This window comes from Neopsephotus bourkii, unplaced genomic scaffold (assembly GCF_033783945.1).
Source record: "Neopsephotus bourkii isolate Nb327-2 ecotype Australia unplaced genomic scaffold, CSIRO-AGI_Nbou_v1 NB_1780, whole genome shotgun sequence".
Taxonomy (NCBI): domain Eukaryota; kingdom Metazoa; phylum Chordata; class Aves; order Psittaciformes; family Psittacidae; genus Neopsephotus; species Neopsephotus bourkii.
In genome coordinates, this window is record NW_026902254.1 from 6,974,835 (window position 1) to 6,998,373 (window position 23,539).

The 23,539-nt window shown below is 40.6% G+C and overlaps 1 protein-coding gene across 4 annotated transcripts in view; it reads right to left on the reverse strand.

Moving 5' to 3' along the window:
• The window catches only part of CCDC149 (coiled-coil domain containing 149), a 53,660-nt gene extending 34,406 nt beyond the window's left edge, over positions 1-19,254 (reverse strand). For all 4 annotated transcript variants that reach the window (XM_061379873.1, XM_061379871.1, XM_061379870.1 and 1 more), the window contains exons 1-3: positions 19,086-19,254; positions 9,118-9,279; positions 8,539-8,577 (exon numbers count right to left, since the gene is read on the reverse strand). In XM_061379873.1, coding sequence (XP_061235857.1) covers positions 8,539-8,577; positions 9,118-9,279; positions 19,086-19,157 — 273 coding nt within the window. In that variant the 5' untranslated portion in view covers positions 19,158-19,254. The remainder of the gene's footprint in view (positions 1-8,538; positions 8,578-9,117; positions 9,280-19,085) is intronic.
• Positions 19,255-23,539: the final 4,285 nt, after the last annotated feature.

Sequence of the window (23,539 nt, forward strand, 5' to 3'; positions counted from 1 at the left end):
AACATATAATTTAGATTGTTCCAAGTTTTAAAGGTTTTGGCAAGACCTCATTAAAGCCCTTGTTTGAATATGGATAGAAGGAGAAATACTGGATTTTCAAAAGTGCTCTAGTGGTCTTAAAGGGAACTAGCCAAGACACGGTGAACGACACCTGGACTTGGTACCATTTCTTTGGCATTATCTAAGAAAACATACCATATGGCTGAAAGATGATAAAACTAACAATGGGGACTGGCTTCACGAACCTGTAAGCATGTATTTTTTTGAGGAGAGGGGAGCAATCTATGCAAGGAGAATGGCAATTCATTTTTCCACCTGGCAACTTCTTTTCAATATTCATAGAACTACACAGAATTCACTTAGCAATTCAAGACAAGTTATTTCAGCTGACAATAAAGCCTGTATCATTTACCTGTGCAACAGAGACCAACTGTCTGAAGATCAGCCAAATTCATCTTCTTTAGATTCTATTTCTTCAACAGTTTCTTTTGATTCTAGTTGAAGCCTTAAAGACTCCTCTAACTGTCACAGACTTTACTTCTTTCACTCACAGTATTCAAAACTAACTCCAAAGTACTGATGAAGAGAGATTTCTGAGCTGTGGGTAGTGGGAGGGGAAGACTCAGAGGTCTACACATTTCTGTTGCTTTATTTTGCCTCTGCAACAACCCACAGCAGTGGAAACTGCTTCTCCTACCCTCTCTCAATGCAACTGTTTGTAATACTAAATAACAGTGCTTCATTGGAGTCTGATTAACTGCCTGGTATCACAGCCTTTCTAGAGCTCTGTCCATCCACCTCTGGCAACGTTCAGTTTCCAGCAGATATTCTTGAGCATCTGCAGCATGAAAAGCTATTTTTTTTACATCCAACTGTCATGGAAGCTTGCATGTATCATAAAATCACAGAATATCTCATGTTGCAAGGGACCCAAAAGGACCAGGGAGTCCTGCCTCCTGCATGACCAGCTAAAACTAAACCGTATGACTAGGAGGGTTGCCTATAGACACTCTTGAACTCTGACAGGCTTGGTGCCATGATAATTTTCCTGGGGAGTCTGCTCCAGTGATCAACCACCCTCTCAGTGAAGTATGACTTGGCACAGTCCAAACCTTCATTGCAGTACTACACTTAAGAAACTGCACCCATATTGTTTTTTCCTCTGACCAAAATCAAGCGTGACCATAGCCAATGATCCCACCAGAAGTTAAGAAGAAAGAAGAAAAAGATTGATGTGAGGGTGCCAAGTGGGAAGGGCCTACCTTTATTAAGCAGGAAAAGAACATCATAAATCAGAATAGACCAGAGTGAAAGATTCAGTGGGATGGCAGCACAGACCTCACCCTTTTTCACTTAAGACTTTGTTAGTCTAGTTAGCCTTCTACTTAGACATTTGCAAGAATGTGTTTGGGATAGAAGGTGAAACAGAACTTTACTTGCAGGTACAGATGGGCATCTGAAACTACCGATGAAAATACCTGTATATTTATTAGCATTAGCCAGTGAATACCTGTCAGACAGCAACGGTTCTTTGCTCACTATTGACCAATGACCCAAGAAGACAGGGAAAATAAAAAGTAACTCCAAATAGTCATCCCTGGCATTATGCACTACACTTGAATTTGGCTCCTTTAATAATTCTGCAAATCTAGCTACACATACACACAGTGTTATTTTTCTTCACACCACTTTAAAAATGATGGATAGTAACACAGACTTTAATATAGCTCTCAATTCTCTTGCACATAAATCTTACCCGACGTTAAAAAAAAAAAAAAAGTTAAAGAAACAGGAATTTCTGCCTTTAGATACTGCCTGAAAAAGTAATTTGGTAATGGAGGAAGAGGAGGAAACTTAAAATGTACCTTTCCAGTTTAAAAATATTTTTAAACACAAACAAGCATTTCTATACTGCAGTTTACAGTCATTTATTTAAGTTTCTTTCAGCCACACCTTCAAACAAAGAAGAACACTGAATTATAGGGCTGACAGAAAAAAAGTTGGATGAAACATTAAGCACACTTGATGGGTGTGACTGATAGCAAATTTAATTGTCGTTTCTCCTCCAATGCATTCAAATGATTGCAATGGCTGAATTAATATGGAAAAACCTGCTTTGCTTACCAACTATCACTGTTCACTTCAAGGTGCAAGAACTGATATCCTCCCCAAGCAATAGCTTCCTTATGATAAAAAGCAAAAATCATTATATTTTTCTCTTTAAGTTGAAGAACCATGTAAAGAAGACTTCTGAAATTATAGGTCCTGGGCATACTAAACAAAATACACTTAAACTGGGTCATATTTCCCCACAGAAAAACAACAGCAAAAATCAAAGCTTTGCCAAGCAGTCACTTGACATAAAACATTAGAGGAAGAAGAAAATCCTCTCCTCCGAGTATCTTGCCACACTGAGAACCAGGCAAGAATCCCTTCACAGAAGTACACCAGCCAAAACCTGACAAGGCTATGCAAAACAAGACAGACTCACTTGCACTCATGTACCTTTGAGGCACTCAGCAATCAGAATTTTTATAGAGCTGATTAATAGAACCAAAAAGCCAGTCTAGCAGCAGACATATAAATGGATACTTTTCCCTCCCTTTCAATGTGTCTTCTGTGTGTTAGATTAGCAGTGTTGTATGGGACCAAACATCTCCCAGCTGGATCTACAGCATTTGCCACAGGCTGACAAACAAGATAAGGTTAACATCAACTACAGACTTCTTTATGAGGCTGGATTTTGCAAAGCAACTTGTTAACACACATTATAAGCAGCTACCAAGGGTGTCAGTATGAACTACCCATATCATGAGAAGAATTATTTGGCAGAAATTCCTTCCCTGTGAATGTTCAGTAAGGTACTTCAGTCCCCCCATACTTCCTATAGGCATCAAGTTTTTGTTTACAGCAGAAGAACACAGTCAAAGAGAAACTATTTATTTGTACTTATACAAAGACTACTATACTATAGTTGAAGAAAAGACTGTACCAATGGCTTGTTTGACCAGAAATATTTTAGCTGCTTAGAGATCCTAAGGACAACTTAAAAATTTGAGATAATGCACAAAACCAACCAAAATCCCTTAAACATTTAGAGTGTTGTGACTAACTGTATTTTTCAACAGTGTTTAGGTGAAGAGGTGTAGACAAGCATCGCTATTCCATTAAGGTAAGACATAGCAAGCACAGAAGAGCTTGTACACATCAGGTCTGAACAGCACTCCAAATTTAAAGAGGGACTATCACATCTAGGAGAATCAGCATTTCTGCTCTCCTAACCTCATGTTTACTGCAAAACCTATGTGCTAAAGAAACAAGCGTCACTTCTCAAGGAATGACTCCTAATGGCTAGTATGACTCCTACCTGCTCCTACCAATGGAACAGCCAATTTCAGTGCAGCAACCCATCTCTCCACCAGCTATGCTCTCAGAGCAGGCACAGCTTGAAGCCCATGAGAATATTGCTGTCTGATGTGCTCCAAGAGCAAATGTCATCTCTGTTTTCCACCTGCTACCTCATATTATGGGAGTCAAACACATGCACCTACAAACCAGAGCAAAGCACACAGGTCTAAGTTTGGCACATGCATAATATTCTTCATCTTCAAACCCTCTGAAGAGAGGATGAAATCACATTCATCTTCACAGCACTCTTGTGAGATAAACACAAAATGATTGCTTACCCTGTAGTGTATTTTATCTGCAGATTGTATCTCATAGGACTCTGAATGCAGCTTTTGTGCCTTAGCACAAGACTAGCAAACCTTCTCAAATTCATTAATTAACAAGAAATACACCAGACATTTTTTCTGATGCCGTCAAAAATAGTCATAAGGTAATCCCTGGAGTTTGTTTCACAAATGAGTTGTGATAGTCGAATACATTAAGCTACAAGCTCGAAGGGGAAGTGAAAGGATCAAAATGCTTTCATTTGCGGTATGTCACAACATTCTCCTGCCTGGAACCTCTTGTCCTTCTCATATTTTGCTTGCCCCAAAATGCCACACTCATGAACTTACTAGAAGTAGACAAGCTCTCTAACCAGCATCTCGGTTAAGTGTGTAACGTGCCTGTGTGATGCCAATGATCACTGAAGCAGTCAGAGTCTTCATCTGAATGAAGCACTTTGGGACACCTACGGAGAACTGTAACAGTTAAAGACCACAATCTTCAGGAAAGATGAACACAAGTTTTCTGGTAAGACTTCTTGCCTGGCTAAAAGAGTAGCTATCAAGCTGTGGTCTATACTGGGACTATATCATCATGATGTTATAAGGCTTATTATTAAGACCCTCAAAGAGGTTTCTATGACCATGGGACCCTCTCTAAGGCTCAACAGCTGCTTGGAAGATACAAGATTCATTTGACTACATGAAGTTAACGTATCTTTGCCAATAGGCCAGCCAACTTCATAAGGATAACTTTATATTAGAAAATAAGGAGGAGGGAACAAGAAGGCTTGGGATAGAGTAGGCAAGCCAAGAGCCTGGAATGAAGGGAAGAGAAGCAACATAGCAATTCACAAAGCAACTGAGCTTAAGTGCAATTCATCTCAGCACAGGTATGTAAAGAAGTGCCTGTAGAACAGCACGAGGGGGGAAGCTCTCAAGCTTCTGCTGTGGAACCAGCATACTTGGATGCCCCACCCAGGCCTCTCCTGTAACACATGCAGCATGAGGAACAAAGAGGAGTTTGAAGATTGATGCAGTTACATGGTTACTATTCATTGGGATCATGCAGAAACTATGGGACAGCTTACATACCTGGAGTGCTGTGATGGAGGGCCAAAGGTTTTTTGGAAGGACAGCAGGAAGGAGAGGAAGGGTGTTGCCCTTTGTGCGAAAGAGTAGCTGGAATGCATGAAGCCCTGCCTTGGGACAGGTCAGGAGTCAAATGAAAGCTTCTGGGTCAAGATTAATGGGCAGATCAACACGCATGCTGTTGTACTGGTTATCTGCTATAGATTTCCTGATCAGGAAGAAGTGTAGGTAAGGCTTTCTTCATATAACTGGAAGAAGCTTCATGTTCACAGACCCTGGTCCTCGAGGGACTTTAGCTACCAATTCTGCAGGTATCTGAAAACCATCCCCTCCCCTTTTCTACTGTGAGAGTGGTCAAATGCTGGAACAGGTTGCCCAAAGAGGCTGTGGAGTCTCCATCCTTGCAGATACTCAACACCTGACTGGAAATGGTCCTGGGCAACCTGCTCTAGGTAGCCCAGTTTGGACAGAAGGATTGGATGAGTTGATCTCAACAGCTGCCTTCCCACCTCTACCATTCTGCGATCTTGGGATGTTTAGTTCCATTTAGTTTAATTCCTTGTACATTTGAAATACAAATATAAGCCTTCACCAGTTAACACATGCATTGTGGCTTTATTTTTGACAATCAGCCCCCCTGCAAACCCATTACCTTCAACTGAATGGTCTCACTGAGATCAAATTAAGCAAAACATATTTATGACTGTGGCCCAGCATGGTCATTTTCCTAAGCATGCATTTTACTTCACTTTTGTTTATTCAAAATATCTCATTTGTATTAAAGGAACTTTCATTTCATATAGAAGGTCAAAGGATTTATCAATCTGTTATTTCAACAACAAAGCTTCTCCCAAACTGAAGGTATACTGAAAATTCAAGCAATGTAGATTAAAATAATTGTATAAATCAAGCTAGAAATCCCACCTATGATTTTAAGTTTCCCAGCATGTCAACACTGTCCAACAGATATCCACTGTGTGCCAATGTCATTAAAAAGATTCTATATCACAGCAAATGCATATAAATGCACACCACTGCAGAACAATAAAATGTCTGTTTATATAGGATGCGCAACAGAGGCTCTGTAGAAAGAGCAACTCAGAAAGGGGAGTGTCTATTGTTTACCACTCCCAGTGAATTTTAACATCAAAATCAACTCTTCATTATTCCTGTTCTCCTGAAACATTTCACCCCTCCATCACCTATCCAAAAAATTACCCTATACCTGACACCACAACACATTCTAAAGCTACCTTCAACTGCAGCATTTAATTGTCAATGTTTGGCAAGAGGGGCCAGGAAAGCACCTGACAGCTCACAGGCTGTCATAACAACACTAATGGTAAAACACCTACTGCAGGAAAAGAGATTTCAGTAGCAGAGTTTCTCATTTCCTGTTCAAGTCAGTTGGCAGATGGTGATACACGTGGAGCAATCTTTGGATAGAATCATCACAGAATTGCTTAGGTTGGAAAAGACCTTCAATAGCATCGAGTCCAAATGGATTATGTCAGAAATGGGTACCACTGCGGACACAGCTTTGAGAGGGATAACGCTGCAGAGCACTGCATATTGAGATACCTGTAAGTAACATCAATTTTGCAAAAACAGGTTCTGAGTTAACTGCTTGCTGATACAGGATATGAAAATTCTCTGTTGCAAAACAGGGAAAAAAGGCACGGTGTGGGAAACAAGATCTTTTAAGAAGTCACAAAGCATAATTGATAATTATGCAGGTGAAAAATGAAGACATAAAGGAGAAGAAAGTAGCAATTCAAACCCACCTATTACCTCTAAGGTTCTAGATTACAATTTCAACAATAATTTCTCACTTCTGGTAAAGAAAAATAACAGATAGCAAATTGTTCACCATGTTTTCAGCTCATTTCTGATTGTGAAAACAGCACATCCTTTTTCTGTCACACAAAATTCATTATAGTATTAGGGTCACTCTTTTTATGAAGTGACTGAGGTCAGAAATTTCTCCTAGCAGGCAACAAGGCTTCCAGGCAAAAATGAAATGGAAAAAAATGCAGAGGAGCACAGACAACTTCACTCTTTCTTAGGCGATAAAATGCTAGAAGAAACATCCATACAGTAATAATTGGAAAACATTAGTAACTTGATTTCATTATTCTTTGATGCATTTCTCAAAGCAAAATTATATTCTTCAGAAAGGTTGTCTTAACTATGCCAGATTAGCTACCTTGATGCTGCAGACACACTTCTGAGGAAAATGAAAACTCAGGAAGTGCAATAACAGCCTAAAGTATGTATTGTCCTCGGGGGAGACCCATAAATGACCACATCTGAGAACAAGATTTTCTTTCTTTCACTGTTAGCTAGCATGAATACATAACTTCCTCAGGGGGAAAAAAAAAAAAAAAACAACAAAAAACTAAACCAAAAATCCTCCCTCTTAAGTTAGATCATTAAATGGGTTTCCCGGTATTTATCATAGTATCATAGAATGCTTAGGGTTGGAAAGGACCTTAAGATCATCTAGTTCCAACCCCCTTGCCATGGGCAGGGATGCCTCACTTACCATGGTAAGATTTGCCAAAACTTAATATAACCACAGCTGCTGAATTTAGACTAAATTTTGCTAGCATTATAGAAACAAGTGTCAGATTTATTTGTTTTGAAGGACAGAAGAGGAATTAGAACAACATCCATAGAATGGAAAATCTCCCTTCCTACTTATTTCTGTAATGACCCATGTACTGCAATTGTTGGGGTTTTTTTCATTTTAATTGTATACAGCTCCACTTTTATTAGTCAGAATGCATAAACCTATATCTGGTCATAAATTTTTATTGGTTGTTGAAATAACAGGCTTTCAAATAAATTATGCTAAATAATGAGGAAGTTAAATGATTCCACACTGAGCCACCGACTTGTTGGCAGCTATTTGTTTAAGTGCCTGAAGGAGTAATTATATTGCCTTTGAAAGTTAAGTTTAAAACAAGAAAAATGCTAAGCCCCTAGTATGTTAAAAATAGTAAGAACAACATGCAAACTCCCAGAGAAAGTATGATGAGTAGAACTTCTGATCCATAAGAGAATGCAATGACTGTGTTTTAAATATGACTAAAAGACTTTCAGGACTAGCAATTACAGTAACAATTTTTGTTGGTTTGAGCTGTTCCCCTCTTCCTGCTCCCACACTGTGTTTTGGGTGCCATTTTTCTCTAAATATTAAGATAATTTTAAGATGTGACAACCAATACTCCACAACAGGGGGACACTACCTGGATCTCTGGGAACAAAGAAAACCACAAGTGAGCATGCAAAAAGGTTTTTCAGTGAAAGCATAAAATGCAATTACCATTGTTCTTACCATTTATAACTCATAGAGCCCAACCGACCTGAGGGAGTACCTAATGGAAAACAGTACTCACAACAATAAATTAACAATTATGGAATGCAGACAATGCATTCCCAGATTGCTTTTAAGTATGAAAAGTCCTGTCATTAACCCATTCTAGGACTCAATACAAGGATAAACAACGAGGACAGCAATCTCAAGTGGCTGTACTCTGACCAATTTCAGTCTTAGGTGAACATAAAAGCAACAGCCATATATTCAAATTAATGATAGTTCAGATATTTCACAATAAAACATGTTTAGACAAAAGTACAAGAAGCCAAAGTTTAAAAACTGAGGCTTTCAGACAGAAATGGTTGATCTTCACCAGAATTCTTAGTTAACATTTTCACACTTTTGCCAAGAACTTCTGTAGCAGATAAATGTCAACTGAAAAATAAATCCTACCTGCTTCCTCTTCTCAGGTGGAAGGGATGGATCCCCATCCTACAAATAAATGGACATATTTTATTGGCAACTTATTTCTGAAGCCAGTAACCGTATTAACTTTCTGCATTCAATTTTAAAACGTATTTAAAAGAAAAGGTTTAAAATTATTTCTAAAATACTGCATTTTGATTAATACCAGTAGTATTAATTTCAACACAAAAACCCTCTAAGGCTGAAGATTTGTTTACGTTTCTAGAACAGCAGGTCTTTACAAATTTATGTTGCATTATTTTTCATAACGGTACATTAAGTTGCTGTGGAATAATAATACTGCAGTCAGTTTTTAAATAGAATTATGACTGAAACTAATTTCCTCAGATCACGCACTGTCTTTCTGTGTCTTATGTAACAGGCACTACCTCATCACTGTGGAACAAATGAGTAATAATATGATCACAACTGTACAACTGCACAACTGCAGGACTACTGTAAACAAGCACCTTCACATTTTTACAGCAGTCATTATGGACTTCTTTCTGATTTTGTTAGGTTAACCCATGTCCCCCAGTTATACAGTATTCATAAAGAACAACCTACAATCAGCTCCCGATACTTCTTTTTCAGAGACTGATGTCTTTCCCGCAGCTGGTTGGCCATAAGCTTGTACTGGTCTCTTTCTTGTTGACAGGTATCCAACTCCTTGGATAGGATTAGCAATGCCTCCTTTTTGCTTTCGAGCTTCCTTTTGCACACCAGATACTGCAGAAGAAAAAAACCCATGTAATTGTAACAAGCTATTTCAGCTCCAGCCAGTACCGGATTTGAGAGGCTCAAGTGTTTGTCCAAAAAGATGAAGTCCCACTGCATGAGATCGAAGTCTGCCACAAGTCATCTTAGCTTATTGATAACAATCACGGGCTTGTTGAATCAGAAGCTGTTGTATCAAAAGACTGAAATTCATTTGTAAGGATTGCTCATCCAACCACTATGAGTTAGAAAAACTCAGCAATTCAGATTTCTCCTCTTTATTTTCATAAGCATGAGGAATGTATGAAACTTCACAATTTGACCTGTAGTCCTGGTAAGGCCGCTAGAAGAAAGATTCCTTTGCAAACCCCCTTTCCTAGTTGTGTCCACAATACCCAGATGTTAGTTAGCAACCAGCATTTCCTCCTTCTCACTTCTCTCCTTCTCCTCCCTGCTATGAGTGATGTCCCCTGGGCTCAGACTCCCAGCTGGACAGTGAAACAGGACCATGTTACAGCAGAAGGGGTAGCATAAGTGACAACCAAAGTTCATCTTGAGTCTGAAACAGTTACAGCATGGTACCCTACTGGCACAGGTTAAAAGAAACTTATTCAGCTGTGATACTATATGCATATGCTTGTTGAGTCAAAAGAATGGGAAATAATGAAGGAATATTTCAAAAACCTGAATGGAGAGGGAAGGCAGAGGCGAGCCTCCCCCACCAGCCACCACCTCTTATGCACAGAGCTCACGCACCAAGCAAAGCTGAACTTGCAAATCTTAGCTGCTCTGCAGTAGTCTGACCTGCTTCATTGCCTTTCTGCACTGAGAGAAGGGAGAGTAACATGTACATCATCCTTTCCTGCAGTGGCTGAATGCTACCTATCAGAAGTTTCAGGCCGCTTTTTTTCACTTAACGTGATGTTCAATCAGCAGATTCTTCTTACCCATCACTTGACCCTTATGCTAAAGCATGTATTTCTATTTCTGATGTTACTCACATAAGACATGGAGCTAAATACTTTCTGAATGTGCGCTGCAAGAGACCAAATATCACAGCAGTCATGAAAACAATTTATAGTTCCATTATATTCTCTGACAAGAATACTTTGTCATTATAGGCTCTTGCACAAAGCAAGAACATCAGCACTTCCATAGTGTTCAAGTCAGTGCTGTTCTTTGGGACAAAAATCATTACTCGTATGTACTACTTGCTTGGAATTGACTTTGTTAACAGCAATTTCAAGTCAATGAGAAAGGGAAAAGCAAGTTTGGTATATTAGTACAGTCAAGGTTTTCCAAAAATGGTAAATGCTTAGTTGCAAAAAAGCAGGAAGGGAATGAGAAAAGCCATTCCAATAAGGATTTGAACTCCCAAAAAGGACACTTCCACCTTGGATTAATTTTATTTCTGGCAATACTGAAGTTGAAATCCTGCCATAAATTTTCTGGATTATGATGCCTTGGCATCAACAAAGGCAACTGTACCTATGTACTTATGTCCTTACTGATACCTTATACAAATGTCAAGTCCCTTGATAAAGCACTGAACAGTATCAGATGCTAAACTTTAATATTGTCAGCAAGCAATTATAGTGACACAGAACTGTGTCACTATAAACTGCTTCAAATTTGATAAAATAATTCCTTCTCCTACAGTTAAATATTTGCCTCTGACGTCTCCTCTTTTTCCAGTTTCATCTCATGTCTTAGTCAATTCTAAATCTTGCCTTCACAAAGTTGTTTTTAGATACTAACAATCTGATACAGTAATTGCAAATAAAAAGTAGAAAGAAACCTCACGATCACTTACAAAAACCTATAAACAACAACAGAAAACAGCTCAAACCCCTGAACCAAGTAGCCTGTCCTGTTCCTTTAACCACCAGGAAGAATAAAGGTGGCCCATCCAGCCAACACCTGCGTGAAGCAGAACAGACTATACAATAGAGGGGAGCAAAGCTAAACATCTCACCTTCGGACACTCACACCACCAGCTCCAAACCTTGCCACAAGTGCTGGTATATGAAACAGCGCACAACAGAAATGGAAGCCAACTGGAGCATGTGGATAAGACTATAAAAAGTAATATCTGACAAGCAGGAAATGCGGACCTAGTGCTAAACAAATCTTGCTTGTGCCATGAGTCACAGCCCTCCGCAAAGGACACACTCAAAGCATAAAAGAAGGCTTCACCTTTCACCACAGCACAGGTGAGAGCAAGGGAATTTTTCATTATCTGTTAGATTGAGGATAATGAACCATAAACAGACAGTTGTGTTCAGGGTCTAAATGAAAAGGAATAATAATCTCCTCCTTGTTTAATGCATATTTTAACTTGATCAATTATAAACCGATGTTGTGCCATATAGAAGGAACAGGCTTGGCATTTCTCATCAATGTTCTGTTTGGATTTTACTACAAAAATGACCACCTAGAAAACTTTTTGAAGCCATTTTGCCTTTTTCATATATTAACTTTCCCAAATAAATGGGATAAAAATAGTGATAATGTAATCTGTTTCCACAGGCTTGGGGTACAAGAAACAATAAAGAAACAGCATTTCTGTGGAATTTGATTATTCAACAGAACTATGGTTCCACCTCTCATTACCATTTTTGAAGGAAAAACAAATTTTACAAAGACAGGTCTCAGACAGTTTATTCAATATACATGCTTCTAAATGTTAAATAAATAAACACATAAAAGCATGAATAATGTCCATAAGGTGACCTAACAACTGTTTCACCAGAAATGAATTCTGTTTGAGTTCCACCAACAATTTCTCACATATGGACAAGTAAGTGCAGCAAAATTGGTATGCTGTCAAAATGTACATAGGACTTTAACAGCCTTTTTGGAGCAATGCACACAATAAGGAAAATTAACTCACGCAGTCTGACAAAAAATATTCAATAGATGCTTCTGGCATTCACATAGAAATTTGTTCCTCTGCAACTGAGGGAAAGCCTATGTCTTATATATTGTCTGTCAGTGAGACAAGCAAGTGAATGCTGTTATGCACTATAGTTACTTAAAAAAATATTCCTATTGTCTTTTGTTTCCTTTCAATTGATGTTCCAAAATAATCTTTGAGTTTAAAAAACAAAGTTAACCAAGAACCAGCTGCTATACTTTCAATCTAAAAGCTACAGTGTACAACTTCTCATATCTGTCTAGTGACTTTTATCTACCAACTTACTGTTATCTGCAATAAAGCAAATTATAATTGCTACAAGGAAGAACATGATAATTAAAGGAATATATGTGACATTCTACATTACTGCCTGAACTTCTTTACAGCCAGATGACTACTTTAGTGAAATTGAGTAAAAAGAGACTGACATTACAGGAGAGTGTAACTGTTCCAAGGTGACCCTCTACATTAAACTCTTACTATTTGTCCATTGCTATTTTTAGCGACAAATCTGCATAGATCTCATTAATGACGCTGCAGACATGGTCTAATAATCTGATGAAGCTGGGACAGTCACAGTTTTAGACTTGGGTTTTTTTTTAACCAATAAACACACTGAACTTCTATCACAAAATAATTTCTCTTATATGAGTACAAATTGCTGGCCTATTCCTGGGTATTTAATAGCAATTAGAAGGAAAATATCTAATTTTCTGAGGGTACAAGTAGAGATACTATCTCCAAACCATGCTTGGAACCACTGTGTTCTCTCAACGCTCCAGGACCTAGTGTCCTCCCAAATGCCAATGGGCCACCACATTGTACATAGGCCTGGAAACCTATTATCCACCATGCTCTCTGAGAGACCGTGAATTCTACTCACGGTCTTTTGAACAAGAGATCCAACTTCTACTGAACCGTCTGAAGTTGTATCAAATTTCTCCTCACCGTACTCTTGGAGGCAACTGTGTTGTGGAAATGACAAACTGAAGAGTCCCAAAATGCATTGCAACATTACTATCTGGGGTGTTTTTCAACTCTGTTTCAGTAATGTTGCTCCCCTTGACTTCAGATTAAACTTCAACTTATCTGAAAGAATCAAGCACTCAAACCCAGAGAAACACACAATTACTGGCCTTTTGCCTGCCATCTCATCTCGTGTCCTCATCTCTGATAAAGCCTGAGACAATGCAGTGTCCTTGGGTTTATCCCACAATATCAGCTCTGCTTTTTCTGCTGCCCATGGATTGGCTTCACTAGCTACCTCCTGATTCTGAAGCACAAAGCAGGCTGGCATCATTCACTGATAAGTGGTATAAGCAGCTCCTCAGAACACATTATCTTCACTAGTCATTTAGGAATTACCATCATTTGATTAGTCAAAATAACAATATTTTGCTATGTGGCCCAACCCTTTACAGTTTTGTATGCTGTGCATACATTATTAATTTACATTACATTATTAATTTATTTGTGTTTGTTCCTCAACACCCTGTGGGTATCTTAGTCCAACATGGAAACATGAGAAGCAAACACTTGTTTTGTGTGAAAGCCCAGCATGCAGGTCTCTGCAGCCCCTCTCCCACAGCTCCTGAGAACTCTGGAGGGCAGTGCCAGTTCTTTTAGTGTTTCCACTTCCTCTTCAAAACGACAAAGGTGTTACAATGCCAACCCAATCACGTAGGGGCCTTAGAGCATTCAGTCTACTTTGTTCTTCCCTACAGCCACTGACATTTGCCTGCATTTAGAAAAGGTCTGAAATTAGTGGCTCCAAAGCTGGTCCGGTCCCCTCACATAGGTTTGGTGAATTATATTTCATTCTTTGTTTGAAAAGGTAACATGATAGAAAGTTAGAGAGATATTACAAACATGAAAATCTCACTATTTGTTTTTCCCCTTCTCTCCTGTCCACATAAAATTGCACAACCTATAGGAAAGGCATGCTCTGCCAATTACAAGCAGGTTAAGTTTCTCACTCACGTTTGGAACACTCACCTATTCCAACTAGAACTACTGCTCAGCAGTTGAGAGCTGGATAAATAATTCCCCAAAATCCCTTCTCCAAGTTTTAAGTTGGCAATTATTAGGCAAGGGAACTCAAGAGAACAGCCATGCTCATTCCTTCTGCAGTGCTGAAGACCAGACATAGTTAATAATAAAGAAATATCCTCTTGAGAATGACAAATTAAATGGAGACTGAATTTCCTCAAGCTTTTTTTAGGAGGCAGAGTCATGTATGAGTAGCTGTAAATAGCATACAGTAAATGTTCTAATGTGTGGGAGGTGACAAGGAAAAAGCAGCATTTTGACATTGGATTTAATTCTAGATGTTGGCAAATCTGAGAGAGAGAAGCTAGCATAACGGACAGAGGAAAACCACTCTAGTCTTATGGGTTTCCTAGGAAACCTTTCTTGCTTCCAGTGGTATCACCGCCAAAAGTGCACGTTCTCCAAGCAGTATTAAATTAGGACTAGTGCCAACTCTCAATGAAGTGAATGGAAGCACACTCACTGACTTCAGCAGAAAGGAGACCAACCTTGTAGAAGTGAGCTCTCTAAAGCAAGGACAGAGGTAGTCTTACAGATTATATACACAAGGACATGCAGTGACAGGACAAGGGGGAATGGTTTTAAGGGAACAGAGGGGAGATTTATATTAGACATTAGGAAAAAATTCTTTACTATGCAGGTAGTGAGACACTAGAACCAGTTGCTCAGAGAAGTTGTGACTGCCCCATCCCTGGAAGTGTTCAAGGCCAGGCTGGATGGGGCTTTGAGCAACCTATCTAGAGGAGGGTGTTCCTGCCCATGGCAGGAGGATTGGAACTAGATGATCTTTAAGGTCCCTTCCAACCTAAACCATTCTGTGATTATATAAAGCATTTTTCCCCTACCACACATGATCTCCCAACATTGTTCAACTCAACGCACCACCCTAAGATCATGCTATCGCTTACTCCTTTCTCCATCACTGACTCTGTCACCACCCCTAGATCATATGATTCTAAGACAAATTACATGGAATACATGCAAAAACTGAAATCCCATTCTTCTCCTTGAACAAAGCTCATATATCATGCTTTCCACTAGTATCCATGGGATTTAGTTATGTTTCATTTCCCTTATGAAGACAGGAAAACTGAGCCACTAAGGAGCTGACTCACATGAGTTTGTAAGTCACAGCTTAGCTGTCAGGCTGAGAAGTACACACATTTAAAAGCATTTAAAACCAGTCAAAACTCTGCAATCAAGATTTTGGCAACCCAGGTTATTTTCAAGAATTCCATTCTCTTCAGTAAAGAGGACAGTACAAGCACCTTCCTGTGACTGCTCTCTAGCAGTGCACTCAGCAAATCAACTAGTAACAGTCACACTTTGCTCTTTTCATTTTCTTCCAGGTGAGAGAGGTATTTTGTTTGCATCAAGGATTTATCTTTTTTTGTTTTGTTTGTAAATAAGAGACATTCAAAGGCCTGTTCAAAGGAATGGGCTGTAATCTGGATCATATTTTGAGATTTATGATGACCACTTTTTTCTGAAGGAAACAGCCAGTTCACTGCAGTCTAGCCAGCAAGAAAGTTCTTGCTATGGCTCAGTTTTATTTGTGTCAAACAAGCAGTTACTGACCAGGTCTTCATCCTACAGCTTTACACAGGCTTTCAAATATCCTAACCATGAGTCATTATGGGAGGTAAATCTTAGATAAAAAACCCAAGCAAAAAATTACATGGTAGCCCAACAGAGTACCTTTTATATATATTCATCCACCACCAGTATTTGAACTCAGCTGAATAATGGGCAAAATTTATGTGCATTGTCACTCCTGAAGTCTGTTCTTTTGCATTCAATGGGAATAATGATTCTTTGGTCTCCTTCAATATTTGCTAAGTAGGCTTTGTCCCAGTATTGCTTCCTACATCATCCTGTTGATTTGGTTTAAAGAATGTTCAAGTACATGTGCTGCAAAGATTGTTCAGAGTTCTGGGTACACACTAGACCTGAAATGGATGTGGCTGTAGAATAAGTGGAAAAATACATAAACATGGAGGCAAAAGAACAAGCAAGAAGTTAGTGGTGAGTATAATTAAAGCAGAGAAAGAAATGTGAACTGTTGAGCCTGGAGAAGAGAAGGCTGCATGGAGACCTCATAGCAGTCTTCCAGTATCTGAAGGGCCTATAAGGATGCTGGGGAGGGCCTCTTCATTAGAGATTGTAGTGACAGGACAAGGGGTAATGGGTTCAAACTTAAACAGGGGAAGTTTCGAGTTTTTTACTTTAAGGATGGTGAGGCACTGGAATGGTTACCCAAAGAAGTTGTGAACACTCCACCCCTGGCAGTGTCCATGGCCGGGTTGGACAGAGCCTTGGGTAACATGGTTTAGTGGGAGTTGTCCCTGCCCATGGCAAGGGGGTTGGAACTAGATGATCTTAAGGTCCTTTCCAACCCTAACTATTCTATGATTCTATGAAAGGGCACAGAGCAGAAGGCACTGAAATGGGACAAAGTCAAAAGGAAATTAATAATAAAAAAAAAAGTAAACACAGAAAAAGACTGGAACGTGCCAAAAAAACCCCAAGCATTCTTTTTATCCAATGAAGAATAAAAAGCCAAACTACAAAAATATAAAGCTGTGTGCACAAGTGTTTGTGTGTATATATAAGGACCAAAAATACATCCTACCACTTAACACCTACAATACCACACTTAAAAAAATATTACAGTTGCTTTGGCAAATACTTCACTTACTCCTAGATTTCAAACTTGAGGACTGAGCTTGTGGAAATGAAAAAGAACATGACCACAGATCTGACCTCACCAGCTTCTGGAGATTCTGAACTGTGTTCTATGTTCTAACTGTCCAGCATCAACAATGTAAGAGTGTTTGTTTAGAGCTACCATGTCTTTTCTTGCCTGTGTTATATTTTGAAAGCACTTTGAAATGTTTACAAAATGTGTTTTGAACAAAGCTTTAATTATGTTGGCAGACACTGAAGCTAAGAGACCTGGAGAAGCTCTGTACAACTGAGGATACAGGAAACTGGAAAAACTTAATCACAAGTTACTTCAGAAGTTAGAGCCACTTCCTCACAGACCCATTAGGAAGTTGCAGTTAATGGGTAAATCACACAAAGTTAGTCACAACAGCCAAAGGAAGAGGAAGGCAAAAGAGGCATACCCTTACAGCACATGCTACAGACTTCACACAGAAAAACAGGCTGTAAGCCTGCTGTGGGAACAGAGAGAAAGGAAGGAAAAATGAAATGCTAATCACCAGGCCTCCAACTGTTCCTGGGGGAAAAAACGGAATTATATGTATGCTTAACTATTTGCAATAATGCAGCTTAGTGCAGTCATTAAACTTCGCAACTATCAAGAAGCCCCTAAACCAGAAATAAGTACTCAGTTTCAGGATTAACTTTTTAGATTAAATCATATCAAAAGTAAAAAAGTTCCAATTAATTCTAGATTACTTTGTAAAGCCAAGAATAGGGATGTTTCCTTTGAACACACCTCATGAATTGTCTCTGTCTCTTACTTTTCCCTGCCATGTGACACCACCCCACCCCAAGTAAAACTCCATTTGGTAAATGGGATGTCAGATGCAACACCGCACAATCAGGATACTACTACAAGTACACTTTTCATTTTATTGTGGACTGGTTTGTGTGTTTGCAAGCACTGTGTGCACAGGTAGGCTCCCATTCTAGCACAGATCTAGGCCTGTATAAACTCCCACTGATTTTGCCTAGATAAGTGACAGGTTCAGGACCCTAAATTCATGCTTCTTTTTGACAGGTCTGGACCTTAAGCCATGCTGACATAAGAGGCAAAGCTCTCCTGAAACCAGAGGAATTCATCTGTGAACATCATACTCTAGGACAGTAGACTCAATCTGGTTCATTTAGGCTTATGCCATTTGCACAGAAGTTTTGCTAGCTGTAAATAGAAAAAAAATATTTTAATGCTTACACAAAATTAATGCAATACAAAATGCAATGTAAAAATCGGCATGCCAACCTACTTCAACCTTTATGGGTTTGCCTGTCAAACAGACTTGATGATACCGCTTCAAACTATACTGACCTCAAGTTGTTAGGTAACTTGTCCTACATGAAAATGTGTACCTTCAGATACTGTTGATCTTTTAATGTGGACGCAGTAGATAACATCATTTTCTACTCTTGTATTTTGAAAATCATCCCCTTATTGAAGCTCAGGGCCACTGCTATTACGGATTTTTCTCACGTTACAGAAATGACACCATGGGTCTCAAGCCCCTTTCATCTCTGATTCAAATAAAGTAAGAAAACAAAGCACATTCCGCAGGAGTGAACTCTTGGGACCAGACCTGTCATCCTCGCTGCCGGCTGCAGCAGGGCCGCGCTGCTGCTGGACCCCGCTCTCCGCTGGCACAAGGGCCAGGCAGAGGCCTCTCACCCCATCGCCAGAGGCGAGGCCCTGGCGACTGAGAGCTAACAGCAGGCTCGGAGCCTAAACGCGATTTCTGGCACCCACACACTAGTTAATACACACGAGAGGTTCGCAGACACTTGCCCCCAGTACCTGCCACCGTGCGGGGTCGGATCCGGCAGCCTGAGGGCGGTTCGTGGCAGGGCAGCGCCGCAAGGCAGACGTGGCCTTACACCTCAGCCTACAGCTCAACGCTACGGCGCCACCTGCTCCACCTGCCGCCGGCCAAGCCGCGGGGGTCGGGATCCCTGTGGGCTTCAGTCTGGGGTCCCCTCCCGATGGCTATGCCCCTCGCCCCACTAGAGTTTCCCCGAGGAGCGGATCAGCAGCAGGGCCCGCCCGCGCCTCTCCCGAAAAGGCCGGTGCTCAGGCCGCGCCGCTGGAGCCATGGCACCGCGGCCCGCGTCTGCCGGGACCCCGCCGCCTCACCTCGCTCACCAGCCCCTGCCAGTCGCTCTCGCTGCGGTGGGAGCCCATGGCTCCAGCGGGCCGCGGCGGCATGCGGCGACGACCGGCTGCGCCCGCCCGCGCCCGCCCCGGCCTTCTGCCGAGGAGCTTGCGGGGAGAGGCGGGGCCTGCGGCCGCCTCTTAGCAGCCGGCCGGGGCCGCCCAGGAGCGTCCCGGGCACGGCTCTGCCGGAGCCGGTCCCGCGGAGGCGCTTCAGCGCCCGGGGCCTGTCGCGGCCCTGCCCGCTGAGCGCTGCCGGCGCCCGGGCCGCCTCCACACGGCGGCGTTCTCTGGCAGAGCCGGGCCGGGCCGGGCCATGGTGCCTGGGCAGGTGTGCCGGTGCGCAAGGGACAGCGTGGGTCACAGCACGGTAGCGCGGTGCAGCTCCTCGCTGCCAGCGGCACCGGCCTCGGCCTGTGCGTAAGTGTCCGAGGTGCATCGCCCAGAAAAGGGACCATATCTCTCTGATGCTTTTCCTAAATAACAGCAGGTCTGTGCTGCAGTCCCAGAGTCTGAACAGCCAGGCATAGCCATGGACTGCTTCATGATGGGGCAGGCATCGGGGCTGTGCTGCAGCAGAGACTAATAAACCTCTTGCAAATTATGTATGCACTCACATTGTCTGTGTAAAGTAAGACAGCAGGAAGACAAAGACATAGAAAACCACATTCTCAAAACATGGTACGGGCACACTGCCCACTTTGGGCACAGATCTGTGCTCATACCTAGTTCACAGAGGTGTAAATAATGTAGGACTTGATCTGGCTTCTTTTTCTCCTCATTAGAGCAGATGTTCCTCCATCAGCACTGAAACCCCAGACGCTACCTACCCAGTGCTCCACACCCTTCCAGGTACCTCTGCTCCAGCTGTATGCTCCACAGCCCTGCAGCCAGAGCCGCTGCATGGTACAAACCCAAGGACCAGGTCTACCTTTAGGCACATCACATGTGTTGCACTCCTAAGATGGAAAGTGCTCCTACAACTGAAGTTTTCCAGGCAGAGTCCAAGTGTAATTGCATGGGGTATTTGAGCAGTAACCCACAATTACTCTTTGTTTTTAATAATGCAGCAAACAGCACAAGGCAACACAATAAAATGTGCAAACCTCATTCCTCACCACAGTTTCCTCACTGTTAAGACTTTTTGTGGTTTGGCATCTGTTCTCTAAAATGGCCGAGGGATCCTCCTTTGACAGCTTCACACCCCTGTGAGCAGGTGATGCTGTGGCCTCACCACTGACAACATTTCTGTTCCTGGTGCTTAATTAATGGCTTATATGGGAGAAACAGGCCACGTCTAACCCCAGCAGGAGGTCTTTTTGAAAGGTTATGAAGATTAATAAATGCTTGTGGTTATCTCCATATATGTATATATAAAAGTCCAGAACAGATAGCTTTATATGGAATTTCAGTTTGATAAATGCAGGGTTCATACATTTTACCTACAAATTATAAATCAAACTTGGACATTTTCTGCAAATTATAGCCCATTTTCTCCTAAATTAGCTGTTCCTCATCTCTAGGCATTCGGTAACTTTAGTGCTCCAGAGGGGGCGTTTGTCTTTCCTCTTTGTTCATATTTTTCTGCTGTTTACATGTCATGTGTGTGATAGATCACAATTCTGCATGTCCTCACATGCTTCTCAGCTGCTGAAAACAGCATCTTGTTTGCACAGGCAAATAGCAAGTAATGAAAATGAAATGAACAAGAACTATAATTTAAACCCACCGATTAAAAGAATCATTAATGATATTAGAAACTCCATCACTTTAATACTACTGTTAATAGTTAAAGCTATAAAACTGCTAGCATAGATGAAACAAACAGAATCTTTTTTCCAGTTCTGCTTCTCATTTGCAGAATTTCTCTCCGTTTTCTTCATCTTGTAGTACTTCAGACTCAGAATGCTGTTGCAGAAAGAACTCTACTTGTAAGAAAGATAACTCTCTTATAGTCCTCATTTTTGAGGGATGTCACTCATTTTAATCCCAAAGCTGTTCACGCTCCCCACTAATATAAGGCTTTCATTTTTATTGATGATAATTATTCAAATGAGAAGTAAATATTCATGAAAGAGGTTATTAAAACAAAATGAACTCTCAGTGTTTCCAGCTCTTACGATTTTATCAGATGTCTGATGAGAGCTGGTGTTATTCAGAAAGCCCAAGCTCTTGGGTGAGAATAACCACTTTCTTTTGAAGTAAAAGAAGGATTGAAGGGAATAAATAAAAAATAAGCTGAAATGTGCCTTGAGTACACTTGATAGGATCAGAAGGGAAATAAAAGAACCCAAATATATATTTTTAAAGTAAACACTTTTAGTGCCTGATTATCAAGCTTTTGGCAGTTTCTTCAGCCTTCCTGATCCTCTGTGCCTTACTTACCAGTGGTTAGTGTGACACTACTGTGTAATGATCCCGGCTGGGACCAGGTTACTCTGCTAGCCTCTAGGCTGATGCATATTGAGGTATGGTTCCTGTCTTAACTCTGACAAACAAGTCAAGGAGATGATAATAGAAAAGAAGTACTATCACATCACCCTAGTTTATAAGCAGGAAACTGAAGAGAGAAGTAATTGCCTGGCCCAAGAAAACTGAAGTTTCTAACATAACCAGGAAGTGAAATTGCAGGTTTCAGGAGTACCAGACTGCTGTTTTAACTGCAAAACTAACAAGGTGTCTCCTGCCTCCTGCAGTAGCTGCTTTTGCGCCGTCACCTTGCCAACATCAGACGAATACAGTACTGTCGTTGAATGTCTGACAAAAAAAAACAACTTTCAACCTTCCTCTTCAGCTACCATCCCATCATCTTTGTCTCTAGATGTTATCTTCTTCACTTTCTTCCTCTGTACATTCACTAGATAAACTTATCTGCTTCTAGTGTTTCATCTCCCTTCTCTGCAGTTCTGCTTTGTGATCAGTCTTTCCCTCACTGTCTTGAGTTCATCTGTCTTTTCACCAGGTTACACTCCACTTCTGTAAACATTTTCTACATTTCATTAGAATGGCTCCAGACTTGCTAAAAATCCATTTTTTTTTTATTTTTCCTGGACAAATTACACATTCAGAATCAGATCCAAGCTTCTTTGTGCCTCTTTGATGCAACTACTCAGGTAAACACATGTAGGAGATTTAACCAACAGTTTTCACTTGTAGGGGATTTAATCAACAGTTCTAAAATACAGCTTTCAGACATCAGTGTCTTTGTCAGATATTAAGAAAGAAAACAATCCAGGTTAATTTACCCATAGGTAAGCCAATGAATGGATTGCTTCAAATTTGGCTGCTTGTTTTTGTCAACCTTTATCTACTGCACTAACATAATAATTACATCCATGTCCAACTCTAAAGAGATATATGATTAGAAAACCAATGTAAATCCTTAAGATCTGGACAGGCTACATAATTGAAATGTACTGAAAACCTGTAGCGCTTGTCCCCTGAAGGATGATTCAATCTGACTCTCCACGTATGTTTCAGGGTTCAATTTTATCAGGGTTTAAATGCCTCTGAAGGAGGATATAGCCTATCATAGATTAAACATTCATTTTAGTACTTTTGGTAATTTATGTTGGCATTGTTCTATTTCATGGTCTTGATAATGTGATGATAAATAAATGTACACTCAAATCCTCATGCACACATTTTGAAGGAAGCATCCTATTATCCTGTGGGAGGATAGTATTAATTTTAGCATTTACCTGTTCCCCTATTTGTTTTCTTTCCCTTACTTTTGCTTTTCCTTTTTAGAGGCTGTTTTTGTCCGTTTATATTCCAGCTGTGCCTTCTCAATTTTCTCAGGTTCATTGCTAGTTTCACTGTCCTGAATCAGCTTTTCTACTTCACATGCATGATCTGTCAGCAGGACAATATGATCTGCAGATCAGAAGCAGTTTAGCAGTTACTCATTTATGTTGAATCCTTTTTTGCCCAGTCAAGTCCGTGAAGGATATATCTTAGGTAAGCAACAAAGATCTTTAAAATGATGGTATGTCTTCCTGCTTTTCAGTTTTGGACCTTCAATGTATTGTCTTTCTTTCTGTATTAGATGCTACTTGTAACATTAAAATTGGTGACAGTCTTTATTTTATTTATCTATTTATTTATGTATTAAGCTATTGTTAGCTGGTGTGACTGGATACTGGGGTTCAGAGTAGAGCAGCTCTCCTCTCTCTCGAGAGGAAGTGGAAAAGAGTAATGTGGGGAAAGAGAGAGGAACAGACAGTGATCTGTACAAGCCAGCTCGGGGAAGAAACTAGGTGGTGAGGTCTGGCTGAAGGAGGGAAGGGAAAAATGTCACAAGGCAGCTGCCAAGAGGGAAGAGAGCAGGTAGTGGGTGGGACGCTCATGGAAAGAATTGAGGAGAAAGCTGTAAGGTCGTGGGGCAAAGGAGTGGCTGCAAGTTTGAAAGCAAACTGATTTTGAAAATGAGCAAA